Source organism: Odocoileus virginianus, chromosome 1 (assembly GCF_023699985.2).
Source record: "Odocoileus virginianus isolate 20LAN1187 ecotype Illinois chromosome 1, Ovbor_1.2, whole genome shotgun sequence".
NCBI lineage: Eukaryota > Metazoa > Chordata > Mammalia > Artiodactyla > Cervidae > Odocoileus > Odocoileus virginianus.
In genome coordinates, this window is record NC_069674.1 from 104,271,336 (window position 1) to 104,296,972 (window position 25,637).

Consider the following 25,637-nt stretch of genomic DNA (forward strand, 5'->3'; position numbering starts at 1 on the left):
TCCTGTAGGAGTTTTGTAGTTTCTGGTTTTATGTTAGATCTTTAATCCATTTTGAGTTTTTTTTTGTGTGTGTATGGTGTTAGAAAGTGTTCTAGTTTCGTTCTTTTACAAGTGGTTGACCAGTTTTCCCAGCACCGCTTGTTAAAGAGATTGTCTTTTCTCCATTGTAAGGTGTCCATAGGTGCGTTAAGCGATGTTACAGGAATGGGTACTAAACCCGTATGACCTGTCTCCTTAGGGAAGGAGATTTGGACATAAAGAGAGACACCAGGGCGCATGCCCGACTGGGAGGAGCCATGTGAGGACCCCATCCGCTGGCCTGGAAGGGAGGCCTCAGGGACAGACAGCAGCCTGCTGGCCCCTGATCCTGGACCTCCAGCCTCGAGGCCAGGCTACACATTTCTGTAGCTGAACCCACCAGGACTGCCTTCTTTGAAAGGCCCTCAGAGCAACCGGTACAGCCGAACAGCACGAGGTGTCTCCTCGCTGTGCTCTTCACACGGGACACGAAGGTGGGGTTGCAGGGTCCAGCCCCACAGTGCAGCCGCAGCCTTGGTGACCGCGACCATCTGCCTGCCTTGACCCCGCTGACCCCAGGGCATGGTGGGCAGCCTCTGCACCCCAGGCCTCTCCTCTCTCCTGAGTGGTCACATCCCTGCAACATCCAGTGTGTTAGCCCTTCACAGGTTTGACCAGGCTGAGCTCTCTTTACTCACTTGCACCATGTTCACTTTCTTCCGAGAGGCTCCGGAGCGCCTCTGGGCTGCGCAGTGGCGGCAGGGGGTGTGGATGCTCGGTGACTGACTCTCGGCCGTCCAGCTGGCCTCCCTGGGCTCCCACGGTCCTGGTGGGAATTCAGCGCTGGAAGTTTGGCCCTCCTGTGGCTCTGGCCTGCCCCTCGCCTCCTCTGCCACAGAGAGCGCGGACCTCTGCCCCCAGCCACTGCCCCTGCCTGCTCCACCCCTTCTTCCCTTGTCTCCTCCCAGGAGAGAGAGGGTTCTCCTTCCTGGGTGAGCACAGGTCCTCTGCCCAGGACAAGAGCCTGCCACCTTCTGAGCAGAAGTCCTTTCCTCTGTCTTTTCAGTCTCCCGTCTCCCAAGTCTCTCCCATCAGGACTTCCAGAGGCTCGTGGCTCTGTAAGGGAAGCTTGGCTTCCTTTGGGAAACCAAGTGGCGCATGACAGCAGAACCTTTCTCCGAAGCCCCTGCCCCTCGCAGACCTGCCCGCCTCCCAGCTCCCTGCAGGGCTCCCCCTCACATGGACGATGAGATGCCCTCATATCTCCCCAGCTGTGCCTGCACCGCTCACCCAGGATTTGCTCTGATTCCCCAGTGGCCGCCACTTGCTCTGAAAGCGTCACTCCTGACCGATGAGCGGCGTTCAGCCCTGACTCTGTGCACGAAAGCCTCTTTCCTGGAACTTGGTGATATCGTACGTCCGCAGGCTCCAGGCCCTGCTCCAGAAGCCCGGCCTCTCCTCTTTGCACTCCTCTCTGAGCACCACTCTGCCCATGGCTGTCTCTTCCTGGCCGGAGGGGGCAGTGTCTGTGCTGCTGGTCGCTGTAGCTCTTGAGGAATCTCTGGTGACTGCCCCCCACCCCCAAGCTGGGGCTGTGACCACCTGCTTGCAGCTCCATCCAGGAGCCTCTCAGCCCCTTCCTCTCCGTGTGGTCCAGCCCAGCTTGTGATTCCCACCTGTCAGTCTTCCACCCTTCAGAGGACATCATCTCTCTCCGCTTGGTTTACATGACACTCCCTCCAAATCCCACCCATCCACCCTCCACTGTAGCCAGAGGCATTCGGGTATTTGATTGCAAATTTCCTACTCAAAGTTTTCCGTTTTTTGGCACCCAGATTCTGCCCACAGACCCAGTTGACCCATAGCTGGGGCTGCCTCCTAGTGTCTGTGCTGCAGCCAACCCCGGGTCCCTTCCATTTCTTGGGCTGATGGGGCTCTGTCTGGCCCCTGGGACCTTCACCCTGGCCCTTCTCCTGCCCCCAAGACCCCTCCCCTCCCTGCGTCTCTGAGCACATCCCAGCTTCGGCTGGTCCAGTTGTTCCTCATTTTTATTGCTAAATAATATTCCATTATAAATATGTATATATAAAACATGTGTACAGGGTTCTGACTTTTCCACATTCTTGCCAAAAGTTTCTACATAGCCAAGGAAACAACAGAATGAAAAGGCAGCCTGCAGAATGAAAGAAAATATTTGCAAACTATACACCTGTTAGAGGTTAATCTCCAAAATACATAAGGAACTTCTGCAGTCAGTAACAAAGAAACAGGTAACTTGATTTAAAAATGGGCAGAGGACCTGTAATATTTCCAGAGGAGGCATACAGATGGACAACAGTTAAATGAAGAAAGTCTCAAAATCACTAACCATCAGGAAAATGCAAATCAAAACCACAAAGGGAATCACCTTGTGTGTGTTAGGTTGGCTATTTTATATATATTTTATTTATATATATATTTATATATAATACATTTATATTATATATTTTTATAATATATAATTTATATATTGCATAAATTTATATATTTATAATATATTTATATAATGTGTATATTATATATTTATATATTTTATATACATATATGAAGCAGGTATTTTATATATATAAAGCAGGTAAAGTGGCAGATTTTTACACCTGACTTCCACAAATTTTGGGCTTCCCTGATAGCTAAGTTGGTAAAGAATCTGCTTGCAATGCAGGAGATCCCAGTTCGATTCCTGGGTTGGGAAGATCCCCTGGAGAACAGATAGGCTACCCATTCCAGTATTCTTGGGCTTCCCTTGTGACTCAGCTGGTAAAGAATCTGCCTGCAATGTGGGAGACCTGGGTTCGATCCCTGGGTTGGAAAGATCCTCTGGAGAAGGGAAAGGCTACACACTCCAGTATTCTGGAGTATATAGTCCATGGATTGCAAAGAGTTGGATGCAACTTTCACTTTCCACAAATTTTGACATTTGCTTTTTTAAGCATGCACCCCAGTTTCCTTTGATTTAGGTGGTCTGTGGTTACTGCTATAAAAGCACCCTTTAAGAATCTCTTTAAAGCAAATCTGATGTGAAACTTCATAAATCCATCTAATAGGAAATATAGGAAACAAGTGTTTTCCCCCATAGGGCTTTGCTGTGCCTTTTCTTAAAGAAGCCATATTTCCACCCCCTGCCTGCCTTGTGAGATCTGAGATTGCATTGATATTCTGATAACTCTGGTTGTCAGCATCACTTTACCTAAACTTCCTTCTTTCCCCTTGATTTAATGCTCTGTGCTTCGTCTATAATTACTGCTTTTGTGATGATGGGAAGCAGTTTCAGCAGCGAGTAATCTGAAGGCTCTGCAGACTCTCCTGTGGTTTTTGAGATCATCCTGTTGACTTCCATCCTACCGGGAGGCCAGTATTCTCTGCCTCTTCACTGAGCTGTTGCAGATTCTGTGTGTCTCCTAGGGCTTGGCCTTGGCATTAGATGTGGAGCTTTCTTTTCTTCTTTGTCCACATTTCCTCAAACTTCACATGCTGCCTTCTCTGTAAGAGGTGGCGGTGGGGGCGGGATTCGTGTCTGCTGCTGCTTACACCTGCCAGAGAAGGTCTGTGTGCCAAGTTCGCTAAAATCAGCAGAGAGCTATTGGCGGGGTGCTTTGCAGAAAACGGTCTGCCAAAATAAAAATGGGATTGAAATAGACTTGGGTGGGATAAATGCTGGTGGCAGGTGCCAGAAAGCAGCAGCGTTGGTCACAGGGGACTCAGGAAGCAGGGAAAGTGTGTGGAGCTGGCATGCAGATCAGAAGCACCCACCAGAGCAAGCTCCCGAGGCTGGTGATACGTGTGCTCAGTCATGTCTGACTCTTTGCGACCCCGTGGACTGTAGGCCTCCAGGCTCCTCTGTCCGTGGGTTTTCCCAGCCAAGAATATTGGAGTGGGTTGCCATTTTCTACGCCAGGGAATTCTCCTGACTAAGGGAGTGAACCCACGTCTCTTGAGTCTCCTGCATGGGCAGGTGTATTCTTTACCACTGGCGCTACCTGGGAAGTTGGTGATAAATAGTTACCATCCTCATTTCCTGAACTTCCTGAACTGGAATCTCATCTTCTTGTGAAATATCTGGTGGAGAATGTGTTTTACTTCTCTGAAGTGTAGTCATTGCTTCAAAAGTCATGATGGACCAGCTCGGGTAAATCAAACAGGAGAGCTCTGGGCACCTTTGGGGGCCTGTCAGTCTTTAGGAACCTGAGGAGAGATGTGCCCTGGATGCTTCTCGCCTCCTCCACACACTCCCTCTTGCTGGAGTGGGTGGAGATTGAGTTGGGCATCCTGAACTGGTACCTGCGTTTCCTCCGCCCTGATGGTTGCAGCTGCCTCGGGGTATCTGAACACCGCAGAGTCGGGTCCTGCTTTGTCACCTGCTTCAGCGTTGTTGTTTATGCTGATTAAAGTCAGATTGAGATGGAGCCACCGCTGGTGGTTTGGGGACAGCTTTACATGAGGCGCACTAGGCATATCTCTGACAACCAAGAAGGTACGGGGCCTGGGGAAATGCACAGGGGTTGTTTCTCAAGGAGGGAGAAGGGCCTGGGGTGGCGGTGGGGGAGCCGCAGCCCAGTGAGTTAGAAATAGATGGGGACGCTGGATCCAGCATCTGGTCATTGTCCACCCATCCCTTCATCCATCCAACCCATGCAGAACAGTGCCCAAGATGAGGGCCAGGGCTGAGGTCAAGATGGGGATGCAGTGGAAAGTGCCCCCAAGTTCTCTTTCCTAATCATGTGTTAGAACTTTGGAGGGAGCTCAGGTTTGAACACCCAAGAGTGAGGCCCTTTAGATGCTTCTGGAGGACCTGACTTTGGTGCACTTAGGACAAAACCCACATCCTGAGCTTGTGACTTGCCCAGTTGATATTTGTAGCTCATGGCAGAGCCAGGAGGCACCCTGGTTCTCTGAAGGTCAAATCACTTGTTTTTTCAAGGTAGGTTTAAACAAAGGGTTTTCAGCAACCTTTACATTATTTAAAAAAAAATATGGCTAGGTATAAGGGGTGACCCTATGCCAAAATAAAATACTAATTTGATTCTTTTAACCTTTTGGTTATCACAGTATGGTGGTTGTTTTAAATTTTACTAAAGTACAGTTGATTTACAGTGTTGCGAAAGTTTCTTCTGGACAGCACGGTGACTCAGTTACACAGATATGTACATTCTTTTTCATATTCTTTTCCATTATGGTTTATCCCAGGAGAGTCAATGTAGTCTCCTGTGCTATAGAGTAGAGCCTTGTTGTTCGTCCATCCTACATCTAACAGCTTGCGTCTGCTGTTCTCAGGCTCCCACTCCTTCCCTCCCTCACCCCCCACCCCTTGGCAACCAAAAGTCTGATCACCATGTCTGAGTCTGTTTTGGTTTCGTGAATAACTTCATTTGTTTCATATGTTAGATTCCGCATGTAAATGACTTCATACAGTGTTCGTCTTTGTCTGACTTCACTTCGTATGACAGCCTCTGGGTCCGTCCACGTTGCTGCAGTTGGCATTGTTTCATCCTTCTTTATGACTGAGTAATATCCCACTGTATGTACCACATCTTTATTTATTCCTCTGTTGATGGACATTTAGGTTGCTTTCACATCCTGGCTATTGTAAATAGTGCAGAGAATATTGGTGTGCTTGAAGCCTTTCAAACCGTGCGTTTCTCTGAATATATATCCAGGAGTGGGATTGCTGGTCATATGGTAGCTCTATTCTTAGTTTTTAAAGGAACCTCCATACTGTTCTCCATAGTGTGGGAACCAAGTTTCATTCCCACAAGCAATGTAGGAGGGTTCCCTTTTCTCCACACCCTCTCCAGCATTTATTGTTTGTAGACTTCTTGATGATGGCCCTTCTGACAGGTGTGATTGTAATTTTGATTTGCGTTTCTCTAACATTTAATGATGTTGAACATCTTTTCACCAGTCATAGTGCTTTTTAAAGAATCAAATCAAGGATATATACCTGTACAGAAACTGGAACGTTCAGTGGCTTGTCATGTAGAAAGTTATTCTATCACATACTTTTCTCTTTTTTTAAAGAAAAATCATGTCTAAGAAAATAGTATGGTTATTACAAGAAACAAACAGGTAAAGTGCTATAAATGTTGGGTAAAATAGAGTTGTGAAATTATTTTCAAAACAGTTTAGATAAAATAGATTTTGTTTGTTAGCTTTGTAAAGAATTCAACTTAATATTACATTTGCTTTATAAAAGAGTAGTTAACAAAAGTTACAATAACTTATGTTGTTTTACATTTTATGTATTTTTATATTATCATGTTTAACATTTAAGAAGTTAAGGTATTTTGGGTTTTATGTCATATTAATAAGCCAACAATGTGTCACGAAAGTTTCCTTTTATATTTTTTCCTCATTCTTTATTCAATTTCCTCTCTTTTCTCTTTTTCTCTCTTTCCCACCCCTGTTGCCCACTTTCCTTCCTTTCTTAATTGCAGGATATTTGGTTTTGTTAGTTTTCTTCTTTAAATGGTATGAGTTCTTATTCATAATTCACTCATAATTTGCATAAATGTCACACAGTTATAGTCTTTACCGGAACAGAGATTGGGAACCACCCCACCTGCCTCTTTTGTGTTCTGAACGGGGTCACTGGCGGGACAAGCCCCTGTCCGAAGGTCAGGGTGTCCACGTGAGGCTGGGTTTCTGGGACCCGATGCTGGAAACTGTGTCCCTGTGACATGGTTTCAATGTTGATGGCCATATACAGGTGTCCACCGGGTTGACTGAAAGCATATCCCCCCAGGAGCCATCCAGCACTGTTAGTTTTCCATACAGCTCACTGGTTCTAGTTTTTGGACTGGTGAGAGCAGGTGAAATGGTGTAAGTTTTTTACTGTCTGATAATAATTTTGAAATCCCAGGTAATGACTGGGGTAGAAAACATGGTTGTCCCTCCTTGTCCAAGGCGTGGGCGTAGTTCCCAGACCCCATGGGCAGCAGAATCCCCAGATGCTCAAGCCTCTTCTGTAAATGGTGTAGTATTTGCATATAATCTACGCACACCCCCTTATATTTTTAAATCATCTCTAGATTACTTCAGGGCTTCCCAGGTGGTATAGTAATAAAGAACCTGCCTGCCAATGCAGGAGACACAGGTTCGATCCCTGGGTCAGGAAGGTCCTCTGGAGATGGGAATGGCAACCCACTCCAATTTTCTCACCTGGGAAATCCCACGGACAGAGAAGCCTGGTGGGCTACAGTCAATGGGGTCACAGAGAGTTGGACACTACTGAGTGACTGAGCTCGCATGCTTGCAGATTACTTCTAATACTTGATACAAATGTAAATCCTGTATAGTTATCAGTATGTGACAAATCTGAGTTTTGCTTTTGGGAATATTCTGGAACATTTTTTCTTGAATATTTTTGATCTGAGGCAGATGGGGAGGGCTGGTCGTATCCATAATACCCCACTTACCATGTTTCTGTCTCAGAATTTCTTTCTTCTCCGTAGAGGTCCTCTCCTACACCAGGCACCCTCCGTACCCATCAGAGAACGTTTTTCACTCCTGGAATTTCTGGCAGTGACAGCTCTTTGGAGAAGTCTGACCCGCTGTTGAATAGAGTATGCTGTGTTGGTCTTGGTAATTGTCATGTTTTGTTAGGCTTGAGCTCTATTACAGGACTAAAAGGTTTGAGGACTTTATTCAAAGAGACAACCTAAGGGTCTCGCAAAGCACTTATGCATAATAAATACTATGCTTTGTTCTCCCAAATTTAGCTTTACTTCACAATTTCTCTTGAACTGGGTGTATTTATAAATAAGTGAAAGGTTTGAATTACTGTATTTAAGATCCACTTCAATTGTAAAATTCTCTAGCTCAGTGAATAAAGATACTATTTCTGTTTCATAAAATCATACCATTTCCCAGATAAATATACAGTTTTTACAAAATAATTATTGATTAGTAGTGGTTTCATCTCTAAGTCATGTCCAACTCTTGAGACCCCATGGGTTGTAAACTTAGAGATGCATAAATATTCATTGTTTAAAACCCAGAAATTGTGAAGAAGAAAATTGAAGTAGCATGATCTTGCTGCACAAAGTGTTATAAATCTTTACTAAGTAGATTGAAAATGTATATAGCACTTTAGTTTTTTGAATTAAAAAAAATCACTTGGTCAAATTCAAATAATGTATAGAGTGTAGCAATTCATAACAGACAACTTTCCACCAAGGTATATTCACAAAACAGTGATTTAGTCTCCACGTGTTATGTTGCAATGAATTTTTCTCCACTGCATAGTTGTATTATAAATTGTTCAGTTCATCCCTGTTGTGTCAGACATGTAAGTTGTTTCCAACTTCTTACTACTGTTTTCTATAGGATGTAACAAACCACCTTGTTTGCTCTATTTGAGGAATTTCTCTTGCTTTTTTGACTAATATGACTCTTGGATTGGAATTAAGCTCATCAGAGGGGGCTCATATTTGCTTCCCCCAGAAAGACTGACCAGGTCTGTTCCTCCAGCACTGCTGTTGATAAGGCCAATTTCCTAAAACTCTCACTGATAGTAGGGATTAACATTGTTTTTAATCCTTACCATGTTGATCATCTGAAAATTTATTTTCCAGATAGATTTTCTTCCGTGAAAATATCTGATTTCCCAGTAAGCATATTTTTGCTATTTTGTAGTATTTTTAATGACCTGCATATTCAGATATGCTGTTTGCCCAGTTTTCTTTTGGAGTACTCATTTTTAGAAAATTGATTTTAAGGCATTACATTTGTAAAGCTTTATTTTAAATTCTTTGAGAATATTCAGATGAACTTGGTGATGTGGAGATCACACTTTGGGGTGTATGCAGAGTCCTTGACCTTTTAAGTTATTCCTTAGTAGGCATTAATGTTTCAACAATCAAGGCCATCTGACTTGAAAAAAAAAAAAGAAAGAAAAACACCTTTGTACATCTTACCTAAGCAATATGATGGTTAAGGTAAATGAGGGTGAATAATTATGGATGTAACGGGAGTCCTTGAATTATAATTGGACTCATAAGTCAAATGAGACAATTCATAACAGTTTGGCCCAGTATTTCAGTTTTGTCTGTTAAATTATTTGTATGAATACTTTTATGAATTTAGCCATGAATATTTGATTGGTGTTGATTCATGACATCAGCTATCTTAGCCTCAGTATCTTAGCCCTTTATTTTTTCCATTTATATCCAATTAATGATTATGGAAAGATGGGGAAAATTCTTTTTTCTTAATATAAGAAACCCCTTTCCCCGCAGACTTGCTGGGGCTGTCTGATGAGCATTTACATTATTGGTCATTTAATAAGTGTGGTAATAATAATCCTCACTATCTTAAGGGAAAATACTACAAGTCTCTATTTTACAACTGAGGGAAATGGCATTCAGAGAGGTTAGGTAAGTTTCCAGAAGTCACACAGCTTGTTGGCTGAGATTGGATTCACATCCTGATTGACGTGGATTAAAAGATGAGGCTGTACCCACCCCACAGTGATGGCCAGAGGGCACAGGGCCATTCTCTGACTCGGGTCCTACTCCTCTGTCACCAGGCCAATCCAACACTCAGGTGGTCATATCCTCTTTCCATTTTGTAGCATCTGCTGCATATACAGACCGTATGTGATGTGAACAGGTATTTGCAGTCACAGCCTGCGGTGCATGTGTGTGACAGGGTACTTGTATGTGAGAAGATGCACGGTATGGAAGCAGCTGCAGTGGCCAGACATGCACCCAAAGGATGCTCCTTAGAGGCTGACCCGAGGGGTGTGACTTCCAGTGGACAGTGTCCAGAGGCGTGGCAGGGCCCAAGCCCCAGGGTCCACCAGTGACTTCCGGTTTGAATTGAAAGAATGAGGCATTCTGTTCTGGCAGAGAAAGAGCTCCTGAGCCCAAGGCTGTGAACATCAAGTAATTATCTCAGCAATCGTTTTGGAAATCTAGGGGTTTGGCAACTGGCAACATCTCAGTTATTTCAGCTTGAGCTAGATAATTCACATAATTATCCTAATAGATCTGCACACATAATGCCCAGAATCAGTATTATTCCACATCAGAATCTCCTAAAATGATTGGGAAGGGGGTATTTTATATTCACATCTGTATTTATGTGAGAAAGGATCATATTTAGCTTAATAATACACCTTTTTCTAGCACTAGAATCTTTCCATCTGCTGATTTAATAACTGCTTCATGAGTTACATATGAATCCCCATTGGTTGTGCATTGTATCAGCCATTCATAAACCCAGCTGAACATCAGAAGCCTCTGGGAAGTTTTTCTTTTTTAAAATTTCTGAGTCTTTTTATCTCTGAGTCTGAAGATCTGATTCTATTTGAGGTGGACCTGGGAATTAGCATTCTTCAAAAAGCTCCCCTTGTGAATCTGACATGTAGTCGAAAGTATTAACCGCGGTTTTCACCACACGGTGCCCACCCTTGTTAGAGAATGCTCCTTGTTTTGCAGTAAAATATTGCTTTATATCATCATGTCGTGGGACCTTCAGTCCAGTGAAAATCTGTAATCCTTCACGTCGCTGGTAAAGAGCTCCATGAGTCAGTGTCCGTCTGTATTTTATATTTAAGATTTATCTGCCTCCTTGGAGTGTGTTTGTTCTACACTGCTGTGTCAGTTTCCGCTGCCCAGAAAAGTGGATCAGCCATGTGTACACATGCATCCCCCCTCTGTGGGTTTCCTTCCCGTTTCAGGCCCCACGGGGCCCTGAGTGGAGTTCCCTCCGCTGCACAGCAGGTCCTCATTAGTCACCTGTTGTATACATAGTGATGTGTACGTGTCAGCCCCAGTCTCCCCAGTCACCTCACTCCCTGCGACCCTCTTGGCGTCCACATATTTGTTCTTCACGTCTCTCTCTATTTCTTTCCTTTTCAGAACAACACTCAGTGTCTGAGCTAATTAATTTCTGGCCGCGCCAGGTCTCCGCTGCCGTGCACGGCTTTCCCCAGGTGCAGCACTTGGAATGCTCACCGCCGTGGCGTCTCTTGTTGCAGAGCACAGGCTCTAGGCCCACGGGCCTCAGGAGCTGTGGTGTGTGGGCTCTCCAGCTCAGGGTCAGGAGCTGCGGTGCACAGACCTAGTTGCCCTTTTGCATGTGGAGTCTTCCCTGAGTAGGAATCGAACCTGTGTCCCCTGGATTGGCAGGTGGATGCTTAACCACTGGAGCACTAGGGACGTCCGTGTGTCTCTATTTCTGCTTTGCGTATTAATCTTTAAGCTCCACCTCTGCCACTGGCCACATACACTCTGCATCTCACACAGAATATACCATGAGGGTTAGTGTCATGTTTGTCTTTAAGCATCCACATTTTCTTTCAGACATCTCCGGAGTCTTAAAGATTCTGCTGAAATGTCCGCACTTTCCGCTTAAGCCTCCCAAGACTGTGTCTTTGGTAGCAACCCTCTTAGCCCCGCCTGGGCTCTGCATGTACTGTTTTGTTGTGTTTGCGTTGTGTTGGATTGTTCATATTTTTATCTCAGTCCCTACTTTACAGTCTTTTTTGAGGACAGAAATCAAGTCACCCAGAGCCTGCCATGCCCTGGTGCTCCCCCCCCACGCCTGCCTTTGCACCTTTGTTCTGAGTGCCATTATCAATCATTTATCTTTCAAAACGGTAGTTTCTTTAGAAGTATTTTCTCTGGGACTTTAAGCTTATTCATTGCTCTTTTATTAACTGTATAACAATTTGATGTTTGTATTAATAAGCAATATGATCAATTTAGCATATCTGCTCTTTTTTTTCGTTTTGTTTTTTGGCCATTCTGCATGGCTTGTGGACCTCAGCTCCCCGACCGGGGATTGAACTAAGGCTGCCAGCAGTGCAAGCCCAGAATCCTAACCCCTAGGCCACCAGGGAGCTCCCATATCTGTTCTTTCAGAAATCCACATTTTGAGTACTGTGCATTAGGAGGACTCATTGGGGGACCATGGGCCTGACCGGTGGTTTGAGCCGCATCATCCTCTAGACATAGCTGGAGACAGTGGTCCTTGGGCGTCTCAGTTTGCTCCTGCCTGGTGTCCTCATTGTTGGACGCAGCCGTGGGCATGACTTGTGGGAATGGGGGCAGGTTCACTGTGGGGTGTGGGCCCAGATGCCCACCCTCAGAGGGAGCCTGGTGGAAGGACCGAGCCAGAGGGCCAGCTCACACTGTACTTCCTGCGTCTACATTTTGCCCCTCTGTTCACGGAGGGCTCTTTTCAGATTTGCCACATCAGGAAGGGAGGCCAGGACTGCTGAGACTGACAGGTTAAGGGGGGCCGAATTAGAGGCTGGGACCCCCTGCCACCCCAGAGGTTGCCCCAGGCTCCTCCTCAGCTGGGATATCCTGGATGGCCAGGGGACGCAGGTGCGGGCTTCATGGGGACCTGGGGGGAGGCAGGCGTGTGCTGCCTGGATCCAAAACGAGATGTAACATTGGCAGGGGTGGGGACTCAGGGTGAGGACAGAGGCAAGGAGCCTGGAGACGAGGTCTCATTTGGGCGGCGCCGTCTCTGCCACCCCCAGCCCTCTGTTGGTGGCTTAGAATTCAAGCTCATGTTAACAGGCTTTGTTTTAATCTGTCAGAATAAACATGAAGCCTTTCTCCCTGTCCTTTCCCATCTGCCCGCCCCGCTTCAGCAGCTGGAGCCAAGTGGGGCTACCAGGATTTCTGTCGTTGTGTCTGATGTTGTGAGATGCCCTGTGTGTGTAACTTCCCAGGGTATCCTGACTTAGGGTGCAGTCACTCAAGACGGCTGGTGCGGGGCCTTGCAGGATGAGAGCAGGGTGGGGGCTGTCAGGGACGCTGCAGGAATCCCGGGGGCTCAGACCTGTCACATCTTCCTCTCCTTGCAGACCGCACACCTGCTGGCACCCCCCTGGTGCGGGGTGGCCCCCTACTCCTGGCACAGACAGCTGCCCTCCTGCGGAAGCGGCTTCTCCACGCTGGCCGGGCCTGGAAGGGCACCGTCTCCGACTTGCTGCTGCCCATGCTCTTCGTGGCCTTGGCCATGGCCTTGTTCATGGTCAGGCCTTTGGCCATCAACTACCCTCCCCTCAAACTGACACTGGGTCATTACGACAAGGCAGAAACCTACTTCTTCAGGTAAGAGCCTTTCTTTGTTTTTCCCCCGTGTGCTTCCAAATTACATCTGGACAGGTTATGAATAGCAGTAGCTCTGATTCTTGAAGAATTTCAAATATATACAAGTTGTTATCAATTTGGAGGTCTGTGTACTTGAGGGTGAGTGCTGAATAGTTTTTGCTTTTTTGGAGTCTGTCATGTGATAGATGCTAGGGGCACATGAGGCAGACCAGTCCAACCTCTGTGTCCCTTGGGGTCCTGCCCACCCCCCCGGCCCCCGGGTGGCCGAGTCTCTTTGGTGGAAAGGGCCATGACTTCTGATGTGCAGAAGTCAGGAACACAGCCACCCACAGGCCCTGAGCCAGGACTGGGAGGGCTGTTTCTGGTCCAGGATGGTTATGACTTTAGAAGAGTATGTGTGTGTGTGTGTGCATGCTAAGTCACTCAGTTGTGTCCGACTCTTTGCGGTCCCATGGACTGTAGTCCACCAGGTTCTTCTGTCCATGGGATTCTCCAGGCAAGAATACTGGAGTGGGTTGACATTTGCTTCTCCAGAGGATCTTCCTGACCCAGGGATCAAACCCTCGTCTCTTACATCTCCTGTATTGGCAGGAGGATTCTTGACTGCTAGTGCCCCCTGGGAAGCCCTTAGCAGAGTATATGGATTGCATATTTAACAAACACTTCAAGGCTGCTTCCAGACACCGGCCCTCAACTGCACATGCCCCTCTACAGAGAAATGTCTGGATTTTTGTCTCTGAACAGGATGGGTCCAGGCACAGCTCCAAGTCAAATTAGGTCCTATTTCTGCCAGCATGTTCAGGCCCGTTTGAATGTTGCCACCAGATACATTTAGGTAGGAACTTCTCAGAGCTTCAAGGGGTGCTGTTTCACTCATGTGGGGTTGGGGACCCGAGAGGTGTCCCTGACCCCCTGAGACCCTTGTTCTGGGCGGGCTGGCTCTGCCAGATTGCATTCAGAGCATTGTTGCTGGGCACCTGCCATGGTGTCTTTACACTGAGCGCCAAGACTGGCCCGTCCTCCTTCCGGGAGGCAAAGCCCGGTCCCATCGGAGTGGAGACCAGGGCTCGGGGCACCTGGCCCTCGCTGAGCCTGCGTCTTCATTGGGCTGTGCACGGCGCGGGCAGCCAGGAGGTTGGGTTAGTTTGCTTTTGTCAGATGCATATCTTGATGAAGATACTGAGCTTCATTAGCTCAGCTCTGCATGCCTGCTGACCTCTGTGCCACTTTTGGAATGAGATTTAAACAGATATAGGCCCAAAAAGGAAAGCTGAGAATAAACTATTCAGTTTGTTTCTGTTTCCCATGGTTATTGGTACTTGCCTCCCCCGTGGAGTCTGGGTTTGACCAGCAGAAAGCCCTCTCCACTGCCTGCCCATGTGAAGAATTCTGTGTCTGTTCTGACTGGTCCCTTCCGAGTGGGCTCCGCCTCTCTGACTGTGTGCTTCATTTGCTTCTCTCATCCCTCGTTTACGCTATGCTTTAAATGGGTAAGACGAATGTCAACTAATGCCTTCTTCTGGTCAAGTGTTCAGATTTCTGTCACGCTCCTTAGGGAGGAGGAGCTTACATCCTACTGAGCCTTCCTCAGTGATCTATGCAAACAAATAGATGAAAACAATCAAATGGGGAAGACTAGAGATCTCTTCAAGAAAGTTAGAGATACTAAAGGAACATTTGATGCAAAGATGGGCACAGTAAAGGACAGTCATGGTATGGACCTAACAGAAGCAGACGATATTAAGAAGAGGTGGCAAGAATACACAGGAGAACTATACAAAAAAGATCTTCACGACCCAGATAACCATGATGGTGTGATCACTCACCCAGAGCTAGACATCCTGGAATGCAAAGTAAAGTGGACCTTAGGAAGCATCACTATGAACAACGCTAGTGGAGTTGATGGAATTTCAGTTGAGCTATTTCAAATCCTAAAAGCTGATGCTGTGAAAGTGCTGCAGTAAATATGCCAGCAAATTTGGGAAACTCAGCAGTGGCCACAGGACTGGAAAAGGTCAGTTTTCATTCCAATCCCAAAGAAAGCCAATGCCAAATAATGTTCAAACTAATGCATAATTACACTCATCTCACACGCTAGTAAAGTAATGGTCAAAATTCTCTAAGCCAGGCTTCAATAGTATGTGAATCATGAACTCCCAGATGTTCAAGCTGGATTTAGAAAAGGCAGAGGAACCAGAGATAAAATTGCCAACATCCATTGGATCATCAAAAAAACAAATGAGTTCCAGAAAAACATCTACTTCTGCTTTATTGACTATGCCAAAGTCTCTGACCATGTGGGCCACAATAAACTGTGGAAAATTCTTAAAGAGATGGGAATACCTGACCACCTGACCTGCCTCCTGAGAAATCTGTGTGCAGGTCAAGAAGCATCAGTTACAACCGGACATGGAACAACAGACTGGTTCCAAATAGGGAAAGGGGTAAGTCAAGGTTGTATGTTGTCACCCTGCTTATTTAACTTATATGCAGAGTACATCATGAGAAACACTGGGCTGGATGAAGCACTAGCTGGAATCAAGATTGCTGGGAGAAATATCAATAACCTCAGATATGCAGATGACACCACCCTTATTGCAGAAATCGAAGAACTAAAGAGCCTCTTAATGAAAGTGAAAGAGGAGAGTGGAAAAGCTGGCTTAAAACTCAACATTTAAAAAACTAAGATCATGGCTTCTGGTCTCATCACTCCATGGCAAATAGATGGGGAAACAATGGAAACGGTGACAGAGTTTATTTTTTGGGGCTCCAAAATCACTTGCAGATGGTGACCACAGCCATGAAATTAAAAGATGCTTGCTCCTTGGAAGAAAAGCTATGACCAACCTAGACAGCATATTAAAAGTTAGAGACAACTTTGCCAACAAAGGTCCATCTAGTCAAAGCTATGATTTTTCTAGTAGTCATGTATGGATGTGAGAGTTGGAGTATAAAGAAAGCTGAGTGATGAAGAATTGATGCTTTTAAACTGTGGTGTTGGACTCTTGAGAGTCCCTTGGACTGCAAGGAGATCCAACCAGTCCATCCTAAAGGAAATCAGTCCTAAATATTCACTGGAAGGACTGATGCTGAAGTTGAAGCTCCAGTACTTTGGCCACTTGATGCAAATAACTGACTCCTTGGAGAAGACCCTGATGCTGGGAAAGATTGAAGGCAGGAGGAGAAGGGGACAACAGAGGATGAGCTGGTTGGATGGTATCACCGACTCGATGAATATGAGTTTGAGCAAGCTCTGGGAGTTGGTGATGGACAGGGAAACCTGGCATGCTTCATTCCATGGGTTTACAAAGAGTCAGACACAACTGAGCGACTGAACTGTTATATCCATTACAAGCTAAAACTATCTAACCCTCTAAGTTATAAGTTATATAACGTTGTATGTATGTTGAGCTTTTCAATTGCAAAGTTTGTTTTTTGAAGCAAGTACTATAAAGTACAGGCTAGCCTAAATTTTAAAGCAAATCATACATGTTCCTACTAGCCCTACCTACTACAAACCTGATGGTGTGTTGTCTACCCCTTGTCATATAAAATATTTTTCAATCCAGGCGTTTTTACTTTTGGGCTTCTCAGGTGGTGCTAGTGGTAAAGAACTTGCCTCCATTGCAGGAGTCACAGGAGACATTGGTTTGAGCCATGGGTCTGGAAGATCCCCTGGAGGAGGAAATGGCAACCCACTCTCCCATTCTTGCCTGGAGAATCCCATGGGCAGAGGAGCCTGGCAGTCTACAGTCCTTAGTGTTGCAGAGAGTCGGACAAGATTGAAGTAACTTAGCACACACGCATGCATTTTTATTTTTATAATGATGAGCTCACATTGTAACACTGTTCATCATTTGCTTTTCACTTGATAGTGCGTTTGTGGATCTGTTTTTGTACAGTGGTGCCAGTTCCTTGGACTTGCTGTAGAATGTTGACTGGAGGGGCCATAATTTATGTCAACAGTCTCTATTTAGGGGCATGTGTAGATTTGTTTATTTATTTAGATAACTTTTCCTACTATAGACAGTGGTGTTGGAATACTTTGGATTTATGCAACTGTCCATTTTTTCCATTACCATACATTTCTGTTACAAGTTTTTCCAGGATAGCGTCAATAATTTCAGGGAAGATATTACCAAGTTATCCCTGGTGGCTCAATGGTAAAGAATCCACCTCCTCATGCAGGAAACATGGGTTCAGTCCCTGGACTGGGAAGATCCTCTGGAGGAGGATATGGCAACCTACTCCAGTATTCTTGCCTGGAGAATTCCATGGACAGAGGAGCCTGGTGGGCTACAGCCCATGGGGTTGCAGAGTGGGACACAACTTAGCCACTCAACCACTATCACCACCATCAGCAACCACCACCATCCTTACAAATGTGAACTAACTTACAGTCCCATAATATCACTTTTGTTTCTTTCATTCAACAAGTATTTATTATGCATCTGTGTGTGCATGCTCAGTCGCTTCAGTTGTGTCCAGCTCTTTGTGGCCCCATGGACTGTAACCCAACTGACTCCTCTGTTCACGGAATTCTGCAGGCAAGAACACTGGAGTGGGTATGCCTTTCTCCAGGGGATCTTCCAAACTTAGGGATCGAACTTATGTCTCCTCCACTGCAGGCAGAAGCCCTATTATGCACCTAATGTATGGCAGATACCATTCTTTGCAGTCACATACATGTGAACAGGCTAAAGTCCCCACATTCGTGGGAGAGAGGAAGCTCATTTCTCCCAAGTGCTCTCTATTACTTTTGATGCCATGACTTGCTACTGTGTTTCTGTTAGGCAGCTCTTAGGTTTCTCTTAAGACTGAATGTTCTCAGTCGCTTTGTGGTTATTATACATTTTACTTTGCATATTGAATACATAAGCATCACATACAGTTAATCACCACCCTCAGTGTTTTTCCCTCTCCTCTGCCCCATCCTAACCTTTTCTTCTCAAGCAGGTGAGCATTTCTCTTCATGGGGCTCATGTCACTGAAATACTTCGAGTTGGTTGCCAATACCAATTCAGTGTCTCTGCTGTGTTATTAATTTGGTAATTATGGTTTTTTGTTTATTTGTGAGCATTTCTTCCAGCTCTCACAGTGTTGATCTTTCATAAAAGTAATGCACTCCAAAATTATTTTGAGTCTGAGAGTTAGAGATCTTTTAATATTTTCTTCCATTTCTAAGAGTGTTTTAAGTGAGAACAAAGATATTTCTCACGTTGCATAAATGATGAAACAGAGGAGCCTACATATTCGATGCTCATTTTCTCATCTTTATAGACAGGGACCCATCAGAGATTGTATATTTCCCTTCTTCTTGTCTTTAATTTCAGACTAAACAGAAAAGAACAACTTTACAGGTTGTTACTTTTTGTTTTAGTAGAGTAGGAGTGTACCTAAATATGGGGGGAAAACTAAGATGCTGCCAGAGATCATTAGTTTTGCTGGAAACGTCCCTTCCTCGTCTGAGTTCTCATCTCTTACGTTTGCTGTGGGTGAGGGGAGCGCCTCTGCCTGCTTCCGTGGGCACAGCTGTGCTGCTTAGGGCTCGCCATCACCCTCGCCGCCTGCTCTGGGTCCCGGATGCCCTAGTGGGGAGACCCTATGTCCTGGTTTACTAGAGGTGAGGCCTGGCATCGTGGTGCATAAGTTAATCATATCCTTTCACGCTCAGCAGTTTCCTTGAAACCGTATGTCTTGGTTTCAGATAGAAAGCCCTGTGTAGCCTGTGAGTCTCAGTCACTGTTACTTTGTTTAGTTTGGTTCAAGGTGTCTGCTCATTCAGTGACTTTGTTTTTGTTGGGAAATGTAACCATGTTAACTGATTCTAGCTGTGTCAACCTCATGTTCACTGAGTGTCTTTGTTGTCTGGTTTCTCTGGCTGCTGGGGCCCTGGGGCCACATTCGTTCTGCGACGCTCGGGCGGTGCAGAGGGGCCCAAGCCGCGGCGCCTTCCCCCTCTGCTCCCTGCTTGCTCCCGGCTCAGGAGGAGGAAGGCGTCTGCCCTCTCATTTACGCTCCTCTTTGGGGCCAAGAGACCAGGGAGGTTGCAGGCAGCGGGTCTCTGAGGGCCATCCTCTTGAGGACTGGCCCGTCCTCTTCCTTGCCTTGGGTGCTTTGCAGCTGTTCTTCAGATGCCATCCCTGTGCTGCCTGGCCCTGAGACAGCTCTGCCTGAGGGAGCGCCCACGGAGCCCAGGAGCCCCTGCCTGTCTGACAGCCGATGCCTGTCAGATCCGGGGCTGGCTTGGGGCAGCGGGGCGCTGGACAGCAAGCAGGGTGGGGAGAGTCGCATGCAGGTCACTTCCTCCCAGAAGCCCCACGTTTCTTGATATGGTTTGATCTCCAAGAGACCTGGGGACTCTTGTTAACAACACGAAGACTTTTGGGATGATATGTAGTAATCCGCATTAGCTCAAACAAGCCCCTGGGCCACGCTGCTGCACGAGAAGTTTTGAGACGTGCTGACATAGAGAGGAAGCAGTGCCCGTGTAGGAGATGCCTCAGGGATTCCAATCTAGCACTGTTTCTAATTCCTGCAGTCTGGTAAGGACAGGCTTCTCATGCTTCCAGCAGTGCTCTGAATACAGCCAAGAGTTTGAAGATTAAAAAAAAAGGAGTTAAAGAACAGGCTGCGGGCTCGATCCCTGGGTAGGGAAGATCTCCCGAAGAAGGGCATGGCAACCCACTCCAGTATTCTTGCTTAGAGAATCCCATGGACAGAGAAGTCTGGTGGGCTATAGCCCATAGGGTCGCAAAGAGTTGAACACAATTGAAGTGACTTAGTATGCATGCATGCAGAAAGAACAAGCGTTTGAATTTTATGGCAACATGGATAATGTAAAGTTAGTTGTTTTTTTTTTTAAGTGACCTTTACACCTAAGCAAAAAAGTGGTAAAAGTAAACCATAACTTTGAAACTTGCTTTTAATAATTATCCTAAGTAAACAACTTTGTGGATCAATATTATTTTCAGAAAAAAATAATTTCAAACTTTCATATTTGTTCTTGGATTAATGGGTCAAAAGAGAGCAATTCAGAGTATTTCCACAGATGCCACAAATAATGTTTTCATTTTACGAGCCACATTTCCTTGGAAAATATGTCCCTTTCCTTCTAAAAGTGTTTTCTCATTTGTCAGAAACTTGAAGACTATTTATACAGAGGTCACACTGCCTACTTATGAGATGTAGCTTTGCCGTAAATTTCAGCATCTTTCATCACTTCAGAGTTCTGGCCATGGCTGTAGGGAATCAGATTAGGCCAGTTGTAAACCACCTGGATATTTTAAACTCATGGTTGTATTTCATGGAGTGGGGAAGGTGGCGTTTTCCTGTAAATAATTATTCGTTTTGGTTTTGGATGCTGTAGCAGTATTTGCATTGCAGCTTAGGTATGAAGTAAAGTCCTCAGCAGAAATATATGACTTATTTGGTGTAATGAGTTGCTCTTTCCTTTCCATTAAAACTGGTCCTTCCTGAAAGGTAAGAGGTTTCCACGAAGATCCAGTTGAGAGAAATAAGATAACTGGGTGAAGATGAAGGATTAGGTCTATGATTTCGGCATATTGGCGAGATCACAATTTGTTCACAGATGGCTCAGATATAAAGAATCTGCCTGCAAGGCCGGAGACCCGGGTTCAGTCTCTGGGTTGGGAAGATCCCCTGGAGGAGGAAATGGCAGCCCACTCCAGTATTCTTGCCTGGAGAGTTCCCATGGACAGAGGAGCCTGGCAGAGCTACAGTCCATGGGGTCACAAGGAGTCAGACACAACTGAGTGACTTAGCACGCATATGCATGGTTGTGATTAATCGTAATAAGACCCACTCCTAATCAGCCTAATTTAGACAGGTTTAAAGTTCTGTTTCCTCTGCATTTTCTCAAGTCAAGATGTTTTGTAAAACTGATGTTTAAAATTTACTGTAAAGTTTGTTTCGACACCTCCCCCAGTCTAGAAGAACAGTGTGTCTTATCTTTGATGGCGTCTTCAATAAGGAGATTCCATCTTGGAGGGCTTGGTTCCCATGGATGCTGCTTGAACTACTAATTAACTTCTGAGATTCATGCCATTAAGCTAGAGACTATAATTCACTGTGTACTTAAAGCATACCTAGGGCTTCTTATCAAGAAAATATTCAGTATAGTTTACATATTCGTGTCCAACTCTTTGTGACCCTATGGACTGGGGCCTGCCAAGCTCCTGTTCATGAGATTCTCCAGGCAAGAATACTGGAATGGGCTGCCATTTCCTCCTCCGTTGGATCTTCCCGACCCAGGGATTGAACCCACGCCTCCTGTGACTCTTGCATTGACAGACAGATTCTTTACCACTAGCGCCACCTGGAAAGTCTATATAGAAACACTCAATCGTATCTGACTCTTTGAGACCGCATGGACTACACCATCTGTGGCATTTTCCAGGCCAGAATACTGGAGTGGGTAGCCTTTCCCTTCTCCAGGGGATCTTCCCAACCCAGGGATAGAACTTAGGTCTCTCACATTGCAGGCAGATCCTTTACAGCTGAGCTACAAGGGAAGACCAAGAATACTGGAGTGGGTAGCCTATCCCTTCTCCAGCTGATCTTCCCAACCCGGGAATTGAACTAGGGTCTCCTGCATTGCAGGCAGATTCTTTACCAACTGAGCTGTCAGAGAAGCCTGTAGAGAAACACACAGAAAACCAAATATAAGAAGTTTTGTTACTGGGCTATGTAGTAGAGCAAATACTCATAGCAAACCAGAGTTCTGGCATTAAGAGAATAGTTTTATAGACTTTAATATGTTAATATGATATAGTATTATGCAGCCTTTAAAGTTAGTTTTTAAAAAACATGCAAAAATGCTAGAGTTAGTAATTTAATTTTAAGTGAAAAGATGAGAAAAATTATGCACTTGAATGCAAATATATAAAAATGGGTTTATCTGTGGTGGTGAAACTGTGCTTTTACGATGCCTCTTCATCCTGGTTGACATCACCATAGACAAGGTGAACGATGAGCTCTGTCTGCATGGCTGGGAACATGTGCCTGGCCTGGTGGGCCTGGGGCTCGCCCTGAGGCAGGATGTCCTGAGAACTCCTGGCTGAGCACTGACCTTCCCCCTTGTCCTTTGTCTCAGGATGAGCAGCAGTGACAACGATAGCCTGGAGCTCGCCCGTGTGCTTTTGCGGAAGTTTGGTGATCAGGACCCGCCCTGTGCTGACTCATACCCAGACTTGTAAGTACCTGACATCCTTTGCGGAAATGCAGGCTCGAGCTGGCGACCCATAGGCTGGCAGGATCTCCTGGCACCTGTTCCCGCTCCAGGGAGAACAGTAGCCGGGTGAGAGGGCAGGGACTGAGCATGCGCCACGCTGTCTGTTGATGAAATGACCCAGTAGAAGCTCCATCACTCTCCCTTCCCTTCCTCGGTAAATACAGGCTTTATATCATTGCAAGAATCAATTAGTAACATCAATAATGAATAGTATTCAGTTAACTTACTAAAACCTCCAAAGAATAAAACTGGTAAAAGAATAAAGTAACAATTAAATATGAAATAGTTATTATTAATATTTATTATTTACTTTTTAGGGTAAACTTGTACCTATGAAAAGATTGTGTGTGTTTTTTTTTTAACTAAAGAGAGTTAAAAAGTCAATAACATCAGTATGGGGGTGAATTAATTTGAAAATTTTTTTTCTAAGATTTGAAAATGATATTAATAGTATAGAGATGAGATGAGACCTTGATAAAGCATACCCTTCTTCATAAACAGCCTTCTCTCTCACTTTGCTTGACTGTTATTTATTGAGGATCTACTCCAGGATTGATGGAGGACTTAGGAATTTACAAATGGGGAAGCGATAAAAAACCATAATGATGTATTAAGTACTAAAGTGTATGTTTTTCAGTCATAAATACTAAAATCCAGGCAATAATGCCATATCAGTGCATGTTTTCCTAATTTGTGGTGACTCGTTTTGTGCATTATTGATGGTAATGAATACGAGACTGAATAACTATTACTGGTCTCAGTGAGGAAGAATTAATAGAAAATTAATTACATCATTTCACTTTAGTCTTCTCTTGAAAAAGGAAGTAATTAATTTAACTAAATAAAAGCTTCCATGGTGATGCTTTTATTTCCCTTTCATCTAAAGAAACATGCAGGATGTAAAAACTGTCTACCTTTGAGAAATTGAAATATAATCTGGGGCCCCGCAGGGTTTAGTCCGGGCCCAACCTGGCAACAAAGAAGAAAGAACAGTTGGCAGAAAAGAAAAAGATATTTATCTGGCCTTTCAAGAGGGGGGAATAAAGGTAGAATCAGTGCTAGGACAGGAGAACATGTCCCAAATTCTGTTCAGATGTCAATTTTACCCTCACGGACTGTTGCCGGGAGTCAGTGGCCCCCAGAGCCCCCTGCCTCACCCCTACCCTCGAGCTCTGCCCCTACCCCACATCCTGCAGATCCTCACTGTTCCCTCCTCAGCCTTTCCTCTGACTTCCTGGTCTGTTTCTGCTTCTTGTTCTTTCTCTGTGAAAGCCAAGGGGTCCCTTAACTCCTTCCTAATTGTTAACCATTTCTATGCTTTTCCTTGGTCAGCATGACCAAAAGCTGGAGGAGGGCGTCTTATTCAAGGAGGCACTTTGCATACTTACATCCATAATAATTTCTCTCCATGTCTCACAATTAAGTCTTATTTACTGAAGTCCCAGTTGAAACAAAAGGTTTTATTTAAAACAAATAATTTTGCTTCTATAAGTGTAAAACAGCATTGAATTCAGTGTCTACATTTTCCATTGTGGGCAGACTTTAGCCATCATTTGATCATGAATTAGCAGACACATTTTAAGACAGTAGATGAGATTCTGTTTATTGACTGTTTTTCTGCTCAGACTCTGAGCTTCTGCTGAGGGAGCGTATTGAATCCCCAACTTTACCTCTTCTCAGGCAGAAAAGTGAAGAAAGTGATAGTCGTTCAGTCATGTCCAACTGTTTGTGACCCCATGGACTGCAGCTCATCAGGCTCCTCTGTTCATGGAATTCTCCACGCAGGAATATTGGAGAGTGTTGCCATTCCCTTCTCCACAGGATCTTCCCAACTCAGGGATTGAACCCTGGGCTCCCAAATTGCAAGCAGATTCTTTACCGTCTGAACCAAGGCAGAAGGCAGTGAAAGTCCCCCAAAAGAACTATTGTGGTATAAATGTGAAATGAACTATCTGTTTTCCTATTGTAGTAGATGATGCCTAACTTAAATTTTAGAAGCAGATGGGTAGATTTCAACACTGAGGTTAATGTCACAAGGCTCATGTCTGGTGATACTGCGGCCATGGTGTCCCGACTATAGCTCAAGTGAAACACTTTCCCTACTGGTTCTAGATAAGTCTTCTGTATAGAACAGAAGGGCAGTGAGCAAGTCTTCTGTTTCTAGTGCACATTCAAATCCAGGTGGGAAGATGGGTCAGGTGGGTTTCCATGATTGGACGGCAGCGGCACGAGCAGTCCTCTTCGAGGTTCCGTACTCCCAGGCTCATGAGACCAGGTCCTCACTCCTGGCGTAGCTGTGACAGCTGCCAGGCTGCAAAGGACCTGGGGCGATGGAAGTTGAGGTCAGGAATCTAAAGCACACCCAGAATGCACGTATCGAGCACCACGAAAACTAGGGGAGACCCAGATTCTGGGTGGGGCCACAAGAGCCCACATCCCAGCTCTGCTGAAGACTCTTGAGTGGTGTGGGCGTGACTCACCTCCCTCTGCTCTTTTAGCATCACAGTGCTCCCACGTCTCGCAAGAGAGCAAGTGTCACCTCAGACCACAGAGTACCCTTTTGTTCCTTCAGGCAGGTTTGTGTCAGAACCTTCCCTCTTGAGAGTAGGTCCTGAGAACCTGTCTCTGGCACTGAGATGCAAAGTGCACATCTGAATGTTGAAAACTGCAGGCAGGCGGGCCTGCGTCAAGGAGACCCATTCAGTCCAGCCTCGCCAGACCCGTCAGACAGAGGGACTGTGTCAGACACCCCCTTGGGATGACATCTCTGCTCGTGTGTCCTGTGAAGCCTGGCTGGTGGGCCACATACCACCCTGTGGTCCTGACATTGGAGGGATTCGAATAAGTCTGATCCCACATCTCCCATCACCTGTGCCCTCTGCAAGCACAGCTTCCCAGGACTTCCTGGAGGCTGGGAGGCTCCCACATCTAGAACCTGTTAAATGCTGTTGCTGGTCCCTGTGCAGCTCCACGGTGCATCTCTTTACTCTCTAAACTGGAAGCTAAGAGAAAAACCAGTGGAGGATTTGGAAGAGATAAAGAGGACATTTTAAAGAAATACATTATGTTGTAAATACTTGCTAACAGTCATTGAAGACCAGCAGTGGAAGCAAGGAAGGCTGCAAGCTTCAGAAGTGTAAGCGGAGTAATTTTTTTCCAAGTGATTATCAGATACAGCCAGCAGTCTGATTAAGCACATCACTCCCTTGGATGCTGTCTCCCTGATCACTTTCAAGGCTCAAAACAGGAGTCTCCAT

The 25,637-nt window shown here is 45.5% G+C and overlaps 1 protein-coding gene across 1 annotated transcript in view; it reads left to right on the top strand.

The window, feature by feature from the left end:
• Positions 1-25,637, top strand: part of ABCA13 (ATP binding cassette subfamily A member 13) — a 335,379-nt gene that overhangs the window by 165,688 nt on the left and 144,054 nt on the right. The window contains exons 40-41 of the mRNA XM_070477641.1: positions 12,878-13,127; positions 22,243-22,341. Of these exons, the coding sequence (XP_070333742.1) occupies positions 12,878-13,127; positions 22,243-22,341 (349 nt within the window). The remainder of the gene's footprint in view (positions 1-12,877; positions 13,128-22,242; positions 22,342-25,637) is intronic.